Raw genomic sequence first — 11,227 nt, 5'->3', positions numbered from 1 at the left:
ATGTTTACCCTGGATACAGTAAAAACTTTTCACTCTAATGTCTGCCCCTACAACAAAGGCCGGTTACAAGAGCAGTAAAAAAATGCACAATGGTGCCTGACTGGGGACAGATGACAGTATTCGGGGCTGGGAACGACAGTAAGAGAAGAAGTTCAACCTTGGCTAAGACTCCCCAGCATTGGTTGTTCCTGTGTCACTGGCATGGGATTATATTGCCCTGGCTCCAGTGAGTTCCCATATGAAAACTGGAAAAACAAAACAAAAACCAGTAACTGACTTACAAAAGGTGATTTATTGACTTTGTGCAGCTACTGAATCAGGGTCACAGAGAGATTCTACAGCAGATACAATTTGAAAGATGCCAAAAACCAAAACTCAGAATAGGGGAGAATTCCGAGGGTCTGTGAGCTGTGAGGGGAATAACAGCCTCAGGTCCAAGAGAAAAGCGAGAAGGAGGACACTTGGGGAAGACAAAGAACATGATGAATTGGGCCAGAAACACACTGTGCCAGGTCATCCAGGACACCACTTCTGCCCTGAAGGGGGCCACACACCTGCAACAAAACAGACAGGAGAGGGGTGTGTTCCAGAGCCTCCCGAGTGTGATCACACCAATGCACTATTCAACAATGTTCCAACCACATTTTCATCAGCCTCCCCTCCCCTTGCTTCCCCTGTGTGGTGGCTTTGGCTCCCACAAACACAAACCCTTACCTTCCTTTCCAGGGTGTGGCTCACAAGGGCCCTGGGTGTCTGGAGGGGCCACCTGATCGCAGGCCTTGAATGATGAAGATGGTGCCCACCACGATGCCCACGATGCCCACGGACAACCCCAGGGCGCAGACCACAGTCTCCGTCAGCTCTGACATGGGGGCTGGAACCTCGGGTTCTGGGAAAGTGAAGTGTCTGAGTCAGAAGGGAGTGTGTTCATGATGTGTGTGTAAGAGGGCCTGTGTAAGGATGGAAGTCAATTCACAGAGATTTTAGAGCTGGGCTTATGGAAGAAAATGGAGTCTACCATTAGAAACTCTTTAAGAGTGGATGGAAATGAGTTTGGTCACCAGAGCCAGAAGACAGGCTGTTCTAGAGATGACATGTTCAAGAAAGTGCAGAGGTGGGTGGAGCTCACACATACCCCAGTGTTTCAGCACGGGCTCCTCCAGGCCCCAGTGCTCCACCTTGCAGTCATAGACGTCATCATCAGAAGGGATGAAGGTGAGGTAAGCCATCTTGTGGAAGGAATAGTCACGGTTGAAGAAGAAGCTGGTCTCAGAGACACCGTCTGTGACTGACTTGCTGTTTCTCAGCCATGTGATGTTGATCACAGGAGGAAAGATGTTGTCCACAAAGCAGATGAGGGTGTTGGGCTGACCCAGCAGCACAGGGGACTTGGGGAACACAGTCACTTCAGGAACCTCTGTGAAAAGGGAACAGCCTAGATGTGAGTGGCTGATGGGAGTTTCTGTCCCTGTCTGGTGAGGGAACCCCCTCAACAAGACTCGAATGCATGATGGTCCAAGAGCCTGAGCATCCCTTCTGCTTGGAGCTAATGTGTACTGCATCCACTTTATCCATGTGCCCTTCTCTCTAGGGTGTGAGGACGTGTGTCAGGGCCTCTACAAAAGATTCAAGGATGCATTGTGGGAGCAAAGAGCTTTATATTACATAGGATATGTGATTTGTAAGAAAAGGATGAGGATTCATCTATGAGATCTGGGCATGCCTCAGAAAGAAGAGGGTTTTACAGAGCAATGGATCACATTCCCCACCAGGGAAGGGAGGGAAAAGCAAGGTGCTGAGCACGTACTGTTGGTAGCTGGGGTGGAATTGGAGTTTTTAATCATGACGTCCAAGTTGTATTTTGCTGTAGCTAGAGTTTGCAGTCCACCTTGTGGGTCAAATCTTGTCAGTTGACCAAACTCAGGAATCCTCCAGATTGTCTCCTTCTTCTCTGAGTCCACATAGAACAATTCATCCTCATCAAATTCAAACGTGTACTGGCCATTGTCTTCATAAGACTGATAGAAGCTTAGACCATAGGAGCCAACATGGTCAGCTGGTGAATTTAGGTCGACATTGGAAAATAGAAAAAAATGGAAAACAGGAAGGAAAAGGAATGTTATTAAACAAAGTAATAGAAAATACTTTTTAAAACACCATGAACTTCATTTTTTGTGTACATTTCCATCACCCACTGCTGTGGGATGTCTTTCTGTATGCTGTGAATATGTGTGGCTCCCATTAGATAATAAAGTTGTTTTGGCCAATGGCAAGAAAGCTCACAGTCAGGTGGGAAATCCTGGCAGAGACACAGAGAGAAGGGGGAGATGAGAGCCAGCTGCCAAAGGAGAACAAAATCCCCGCAGACCGGTAATGCCACAGCCATGTGCAACATATAGATTAATAGAAATGGGTTAATTTAAGATGAAAGAGCTAGCTAGCAAAAAGCTAAACCCAAGCCGGGTGGTGGTGGCGCACGCCTTTAATCCCATCACTCGGGAGGCAGAGGCAGGCGGATCTCTGTGAGTTCGAGGCCAGCCTGGGCTACCAAGTGAGTTCCAGAAAAAGGCGCAAAGCTACACAGAGAAACCCTGTCTCAAAAAAACCAAAAAAAAAAAAAAAAAAAAAAAAAAAGCTAAACCCATAGGCCATACAGTTGTTAATTAATATACGCCTCTGTGTGATTATTTTACAAGTGGCTATGGGACCATGGGTAGGAGAGATTTGTCCGGACCTTGGGTCTGGGCAGGACCAGAGAAACTTCCTACTTCAACCTGCTCCCCCCTACTTCTCTAAGTGTTGGTTACAGCCCAGTCTTTCTCTCTGTGACACGTGGGGCCGAATGTCATGTGTGTGGTTTCTACTGTCCTGAGTGTCTTTGATCAGGGTCTGGTATATGACAGCTTATGCCAAGTGAATGGAAGAAAAATTTCAGGTATTCAGCTTTCTTTTCAAATATTCAGCCAGTTTATGTTCTTCTCTTATTAGGTTTTGTGTCTCATTGATTTTCCATAAGTTAATAGCATGTCTAATTTACATTTTATTTCTTTTTTTTTTTAAAAAAAAAAGGATATTTGCCACACAAGAAAACTTTCTTATTTTTTAATTTAACAAAAAGAAAAGCATATAGAATCTTATAGAAAGAGAACAATGACATCATTGCAAAATGTATAAAAACTATTATGTCTAAAGTTTCTGTATTATTAACTGTGGGGATCCACAGAACAGTTTTCTGATTTCTTCTGTGGTTTTGTTTGTTTTTACTCTTTTGGGGGCTGCCACCCAGCTCCCAAGTAAATGCACAGGGAGCCTTATTCTTACTTATGAATGCCCAGCCTTAGCTTGGCTTGTTTCTAGACAGCTTTCCTTAGCTTCAAATAATTCCATCTATCTTTGGCCTTAGGGATTTTCCACTTTCTTATTTCTGTACTTCTTACTCTTACTCTGTAACTTACTGTGCAGCTGGGTGGCTGGCCCCTGGAGTCCTCCTCCTTCTCTGGCTACTTCTCCTTCTTCCCAGATTTCTCCTACTATATCTTCTCTCTGCCCACCAACCCCTATCCTTTCTCCTACCTCGCTATTGGCTGTTCAGCTCTTCTTAGAGCATCAGGTGTGTTAGACAGGCACAGTTACACAGCTTCACAGAGTTAAACAAATGCAATATAAACAAAGGAAACACACCTTAAAATAATATTCTACAATACTTCTGGAATAAAAAAAATAGAAACTTTACTGGTTGTATGCTTCTGTCAAGTCCTACCTACCTCTTACTTTTATTAAATCAACACTGATATTCAATTGTAAATGCATGGCAAATTAAAACTTTTTCCTACGACAATGATAATGTGTAAGATGCCACTTTGAATGGCCACCAAGCAGGCAATTCCATCCAAAGAACACCAAATAAACATTATTGTCAAGGCATAGATAGTATTTATCAGCTTCTCATCCTTCTTCATTTATTGAGTTTCAACAAATGTCAGACAGAATGTTTTGTAAGGAGTCACTGGCCATCCATGTCTGGTTTCTACAGTCGCCATGCTTGCTGAATACTAGGAAAGGTGGGTCAACAGATAAACAGAGTACATGTAATGTGCTGTGAGTGGCTGTGGACAGATTACAGTCTGGCATTCTGCACAAGAAACTGCCAATCAAGACTAACTACACCACCCTCTCATGGTCCTGATATCTGCAGGGGACTCTTTTTCTCATTGAAATCAAAGGTTGTTGTTTTTCAATTTGTTGAAACCCTCCTCTACTCTGAAGCTTTCTGCTCAGTTTTAATGAATAGGCTTCTAACCACATTATGACCCCCAGTCCCTCTGTCTCTCTATCCATGTTCTAGTGCTCTTCTGGCTTTTCCTTTTCCAGTGTAACCATCTTGGTTGGTCTTACCAGCCTCCCCCACCTGCCTCACCACACACCACCACCACCACCACCACCACCACCACCACCACCACCACCACCCCTCAAAGCTTCCTTATCCATTGAAAATAAATCTTCCTGGTTTCTTTTCCAAATGTGGGTGTGCACAGCCTTCACTTCAGCAGGTGCTTGTCCTGGACCACAAGGGCTGCTGAGGACACCGCACTGCCTCCTGTCCTTACAGTTTTCACCTCAGATGGGTCCACTGTCCTCAGCAATGGCCTTGCTGCTTCCTGACCTTGGTCTGTGCCCATCACTAGTCTGCACACTTCCTGGGGCAGGACACTTTCTAGAGGTAGGCAGAAGATTTTTGTTTTTGTTTAAATATATTTCAGCACCCACATCTTAGCTGAGCAAATGCTTTACAAAGGTAAGCACTGAATGATTATTGCTAGCTTTGAGGCCCATCGAGACTCTGGGAATGACACACAGGTGACAGAACCAGATCAAAGTCAGGGTCAGCGATGACCTGTGCTGCATTAAAACCTATGAACCCTGTGCATTCAACTTTGGAGCCCTTCCTTAATAAAAATATTGAAAGTCCTTTTTAATATATAAGGGAAATGTAATATAGGCTGAGTTAAAATCAAAGCATTTTTTAGACCTTGAAACTTCACTTTTTTTCTAAACTCAAAAGAAATGGGGATATTTTCACACAGCCCCGAGTTCTGTGGTTCCTCAGAACGGTGCCCCCTGTGTCTGCTCACACCTGGTTGGGGCACTCTCGTGTGACACTGAAGAATGAACTGGGGACAAAGGAGCCAAGCTCCCTGGAGAAGCAGGTGGATGTCCACCTCCCCACAGAACCGGAGTGAGAGCAGCCATGGGTCACAGGTCACTCCATCCTTCACTTCCTGTTTTAAACACTGGACTTTTCAACTGACGTTTTACAAAGCTACTACTAACATCTGTAAAATAGCTTGGAGTTAAGGAGAGATCCTGAGAGAGGGCAAGGAATGTACACAGGGAGTGTGGAGAGAAGGGAGGGCAACACAGGCCACAGGCTGGTGTATCTTGTATTCACCTGTACTGCTGTTACAGAACTTCTTTAGATGGGATGTAGGACAGGCCTATATTCCTTACTTTGTTACAAAAATACAAAACTATATTTAGAATAGAAAAAATGACCTTTAAAGGCATTTACTAATGAATTAACATCTTTCTGAGATAAGGTCTCACTATGTAGCCCAGGCTGTCCTTGAACTCACGATCCTCCTGCTTTGGCACCTAAGCACTGGAGTTCCCAGCATGCACTGCCAGGCCCAGCCTGGTTTTCACTATATTTAAAGCACATCTACATATTTGTTTGCCTTGGTCACTTGTGAGGTGACACATGAGGAGGACTGTCCTGTAAAATGGTGGCCCCTTCTCTCACTTCCCACCAGGGCCAGTTCCTAGTGTGCAGAATATAAACCCCAACACGAGAGAAGCGTTTTCTGTACATTTGTATACGTAATTCACGGAACTGTTTTCCATAGGATACACTGCAGGAGATGGGTACGAAGGGCTTCAGACACTCTCAGGGAAATTTGAGAGTTCGTGGATTTTTAAAATGAAAAGTCATCCTTTCATGGAAACATCCCCATTCTTGAGACACCCCAGCCTATCACAGAGCCCTCCACACTTCCCTCACTGGACCCACTATCAGGTTCATAGCTTGATGAGCACAGCTCGTCAACCAGAGCCTCCTGAAGACAGGGTCACAGAGTTCTTAGACCGCCCAATACTGAGAATTCGTATCTCAGCCGATTTGCGTCTCCCTCTTCTCTCCATTCCCATTTCCCGGCTCCAGGCGTCCCTCAGCCGGGCCACTCACCCTTAATGTCGTCTTCACCTCCACAGGGGCTGAGCGCGGTGGTCAGGGCGAGGATCCCCAGAACCAGAGCTCTGCTGGGCGTCATCCTCTTCCCTGGTGGTCTCACAGCTGCTGCTCTGAGTCCTCAAGAGATTGTGAGGATCCAGCCAAGGAGGTCTGACACCAACCCAAACCCGCCACACCCAATCAGAAAATTCCTTCGTGGTGACGTCACAGTTGCCAGGTGCAGAGTTTGTACTGAGAGGCCTGGAAGAGGCCAGGGGAACTCCCTGACCTGCTGCAGCCTCTGCTCAGAGAGGACCTGAGGGAATGCCCTGGGAAGGAGGGAGGTTCCAGGTCAGACTCTTTCTCCTGTGCATGTGTGTGCGGCTGGCAAGAGGGGAGGGAATTTCTGAAAAGCCTCATGGATAGGTGAACTCTTTGATAATAATGACGTTCTTCAGAATTTTCTGGGCTGATTGGTCCAGGAAGTCTCCCCTGAATTTATTCCTTTCCTGGGGCTTCCCCAACCCCTATACCCAGCCACTTTCTCAGGATCACATACAAGAGTTAGCTGTTTTTTTCTTTTCTTTATTTCTTTTCATAATGTGTACAGAACACTCCAGATTGTGAGTTGACCACCTACCTAAGGGGTCCCACAGACAGTGGCCAGTCAGTGTCTTTGATTTTTCTACTGTGTAAACTCGGGTGGGGAGGCTCCTTGCTCCAGCTCAGGAACCCTGGTGTTGCCATGCACAGCCTACCCCCAGCACGGGCAATAATAACTCATGAAACCTGCATCCATGAGGTCCCCGGACAGTTTGCAGGTAGCTCCATAGGAGAGCAACCTGTGGAGAAAAGGAGGGATGAGCAAACTGTGGTTAAGTTCTTACTGAGGAGCTCCACTCAGCAATAAACAGGAAAAACTATAGACAGAAATCCAAATCAGAAAGGAGGAGTAGAGAGATGGTTCAGTAATAAAGAGCACTGGCTGCTCTTACTGAGGCCAGGAATTCAGATTCAAGCACCCACATGTCAACTCACAACATGAACTACAGGGGATCTGATGTCCTCTTCTGACCTCTCCCCTCCTCAAGCACTCACGGTGCTCATGTAGAAAAGCAGGCACACACACACACACACACACACACACACACACACACACACACACAATACATTTAAAAAATAAAATGAAATAAAAGCGAAGATGGGCACACATGAAAGGAAAGAAGCCAGGCCCAGGAAGACACGCCATGAGGTCAGAGAGATGAATCAGGGCTTAAGAGCACTGCCTTCTGCTGCAGAGGACCTGGGCCCTCCCCAGCACCCACATAGGGGCCACAACTGCCTGGGATTCCAGTTCCAGGGCACCCTCTGGCCACCCTTGGCATCTCTATGTGTATGGTACATATAAACTCATGCAGGCACATACATACACATAAATAAAAACAGTAAACAAATATTTTAAAGAGAATATATGATACATGATTCTTTTTATTAGAAATCTTAGAGCAGGTGTGATCATTCTATAATGTAAAAGTGGGAAAGAGGTCAAATGTGCTAAGTTCACAGTAAATTATGTGATGTTCATGAAGAAAAAAACAACTCTATTTTAAACATTGATTTTAATCATGTGAATAGGTTAGAAAGTTTTGTTACATGTTTCCTATACGCCAACTTTTGTTGGCTTCATCACATGCCCTGCCTTTGTACAGTAGCCCTGTTCCTGTGAGTTCCAACAGCTTGCTCTTCTGGAGACAAGTGATGCCATCCACACTTGCTCCTCATTGGCTGAAGAGAATGCCTCCAATGCCTGCTGGTTTCATTTCAGCACTTCTGCTGAGGCTCCTGGTAGTGAATCCCTGAGCTTCTGCTTCCTTGGTGGGATGATGCACCAGATGGGGAGCGAGGGGGTGGGTAGAGAGCAGAGGGCCCAGATACACAGCAAAGCCACTTGGTTGTCCTGAACATATATTTACAATTAACTGTAGCAGGAATCTTAAAAGTTTGTATTAATAAAATCAAACCTGTAGCCAGGTATTGGGGTGAAGCTGGAAAATCAAAGAGACAGAACAAGCCACAGCTAACCTCACCTTGCCAACTTCTCAGCTGGTCTTGTTTCCTCAGACTGGAAGCCTCTGAGTCCTCATCCAGAATGAATCTCAGCTGAACTGTGCTGCTAGAAGCCTGAAAGCTTAACCAGGCCAAATGCTTAACCAGCCAAATGCTTCTAGTTTCTGGTCCTCACACCTTATATACCTTTCTGCTTTCTACCACCACTCCCTGGGATTAAAGTTTCGCTTTCTGGGATTAAAACCATGCCTGGCTGTTTCCAATGTGGCCTTGAACTCACAGAGATCCAGAGGGATTTCTGTCTCTGGAATGCTAGGATTAAAGGTGTGAGTGCCACCATTTTCTAGCCTTTGTATCTAGTGGCTGTTCTGTCTCTGAACCCAGATAAGTTTATTAGGGTGCACAATACTTTGGGGAACACAATACTACCACATTTCCCCTTTTTTTGTCTAAAAATAAAAAAAGCTTATAACTAATACAAGAAAAACTATCCAATAAGTATATACAATATATACAGCCAAAATTACATTAATGATGTCTAGTCCATTAACATTTGACAGATTCAGATAAAAAATCCATTATATATATTAACAATGTCCAGTCCAGTAACATCTGATAAACTCAGACCAAAAAATTTTTATTACTTATCTTATTGAAAACAAGTAGTTCCTTTTTAAAAGTAGATTCCATAATCTCCCTTTTTATCTTATCATATCCATAATTAACTCTTTATTACAGAGCTATAATTATTATCACTGTTATAGATATTATAAAATAAATGAAAAAATTAACTCCATATAAAAAAATAAAAATAAACAGAACCCTGAAAAAAATTAAGAGACATGGTAGTGGAGAAGGCTAATTATTTTACAAAACTACTCTAGTCTTATATTTGCATGCGTGTAAGTGAGTATGTGTGTGTGTGTATGTGTGTGTGTTCACTTTTCACATAGAGTCCTAGAAAAATAGCCCCAACTGTATAAAAATTCATGTAGATGTTGAATGCTTTAAATGTATAAATTATATTTATCTTTAAGAACATAGAATCTTTCAGTGTCAAAAATTTTAGTAATACTTTAGTAATAATTCATTATATTCCTTACTAAACACATGAATTCAGATTTCTTCCTATGTGTTTAATAGATACTTCCCCCTGTAATGAGTTTGGGGGTTGGGCAGGGAGACATGGATGGGACTCAGTCGTGGGTGTCTCCTTCTGAGGGCTTTGTCTGGGACAAGGTTCTACATGAGGTGGGGTCAGCAGGAGGGTGGGCACAGGTGCTGCCTTTGAGCGGTGGCCACAGTCAAGGTTTGGACCCTGGCTGGCTCACTCCCACAGGTCTGCAGTGAACGGATGTTTGTGAACAAGAACAACTTAAGGTGACCTCTCTTCCACCATGGGAATGCAGAGGGCCTTCATTTCCGTGTCTGTTCAGTCCCAGGGGTTCCAGGTTCCCCCCCCCCCCAGGTTAGCTCTGCTCTGCCGCCTGAACTGCCAGTGAGGGGCTGAAGAGATGGCACCACAGTTAAGAGCACTGGCTGCTCTTAAAGAGGACCCTGGTTCTGTTCCCAGCCCCTACATGGCAGCTCACAGCCATCTGTACCTTCAGTTCCAGGGCATCCCACAACTTCTTCTGGCCTCCACAGGCACTGCACACATATGGTACAATTATACACACAGCCAAAACACTCATGCATGTAAAAATTAAGTAAGTAAGTAAATAAATAAATAAATAATTTTAAACTACCAATAAGCCCTCAAATCAACTGCATTGGTCTGAGTCAGACCCTCACAGTTTGAGTCAGCCAGAAAGTCTGGGCTGTGATAATGGTGGATGTGAGGACATGAACCCAGACGTGTCCTGGAGCTCATTCTGAAAGTGGCTACATCCACACAGAACCAAAGCACAAACACAGCCCTCCATTCCCAATCAGTACAGAGAATTCCAGTCTTCCAGTGGCTCCTGACCACTGAGACTTCCTTTCTAGGGACAGCAGTTCTTCTCAGCCATGACAGTGAAAAAATTAAGGCATTGCAAGGTTAGCTGTCAGCTACAACCACCACAGTGGCCAATGATGTAATAATTAATAATAATTACTATGGCAATGATGATGATGATGACTGTCGTCTGTACTTCTACTCTATTAATACCTTCATGTGGCATGTGAGGCGGGACCTTTCTGTTCTTCCATTTTCCATTTTACCCAGGTAGCCTAAGTTCTGAGAGATGTGTCAGACAGTCAGTTGTGATGCACCATGGTCCTGGGGGAATTTATTCCACACTTCCTCTCACGGGCACCACAGATGTCAAAGCATCCAGTTGATTCCTCCAGAGAAGTGACTCACAGGAACCCGCCATCTACACCCTCGGCCGATTTCCCTTTTCTGTGGACTCCTCACCTGCAGCCAAGGGCTCTTCTCTCTCTCAGCTCTGACAGAGTGTTAGGTGCATGGCTGGGGCTCCTGGTGGGTCCAGCATATCCCAGCTGCAGGCAATGTTACAGAGTTCTCATGAGTAGGCAAGGAATCAGAATAGACATTCAGTCGGATTTTCTTGGAACTATTGTGTACTTTGAGGCTAGCAACCTTTTCAATTTCATCAAAAGGCCAAACATTCTTAAGCCTAGACTACAAGAGGCAGAAGCAGAACTTGTGTCCAACCTGGATCTAACCAGAAGTTTCTGCAGTTGGCCTGGGCCTGGAACTTTCCTTCTTTGGAGAAAAAAGTATAAAAACCCCAGCAGGGTGTGACCAAATCTCTCCTTGGGGACAATGAGTCTGCGCTCATCAGATGTGGGGGGGCGGGGGGGGGGGCGGTATTTGTGTTTTGTGTCTGACTCTGTGAGGAATTATAGTAATATGAAGTCTATGTGGTATCATGGTGGCATTATTTTAGTTCCAAGAACAAGTAGATAAAATATAACTTGAGAGTG

At 44.7% G+C, this 11,227-nt stretch overlaps 1 protein-coding gene across 1 annotated transcript; it reads right to left on the bottom strand.

Moving 5' to 3' along the window:
- Window positions 1-273: 273 nt before the first annotated feature.
- Window positions 274-6,395, bottom strand: LOC114705822 (H-2 class II histocompatibility antigen, A-K alpha chain). Its single transcript, XM_028887939.2, has 5 exons — window positions 6,242-6,395; window positions 1,808-2,056; window positions 1,136-1,417; window positions 715-889; window positions 274-554 (listed from the first exon to the last, which is right to left on the bottom strand). The coding sequence occupies exons 1-4, from the start codon at window positions 6,324-6,326 to the stop codon at window positions 735-737; spliced, it is 771 nt and encodes a 256-aa protein (XP_028743772.1). The 5' UTR covers window positions 6,327-6,395; the 3' UTR covers window positions 274-554; window positions 715-734.
- Window positions 6,396-11,227: the final 4,832 nt, after the last annotated feature.

This window comes from Peromyscus leucopus, chromosome 16_21, assembly GCF_004664715.2.
Source record: "Peromyscus leucopus breed LL Stock chromosome 16_21, UCI_PerLeu_2.1, whole genome shotgun sequence".
In the NCBI taxonomy this organism is placed as follows: domain Eukaryota; kingdom Metazoa; phylum Chordata; class Mammalia; order Rodentia; family Cricetidae; genus Peromyscus; species Peromyscus leucopus.
The sequence above is the reverse complement of the archived record's forward strand: the minus strand, read 5'-3'. Positions and strand labels throughout refer to the sequence as shown.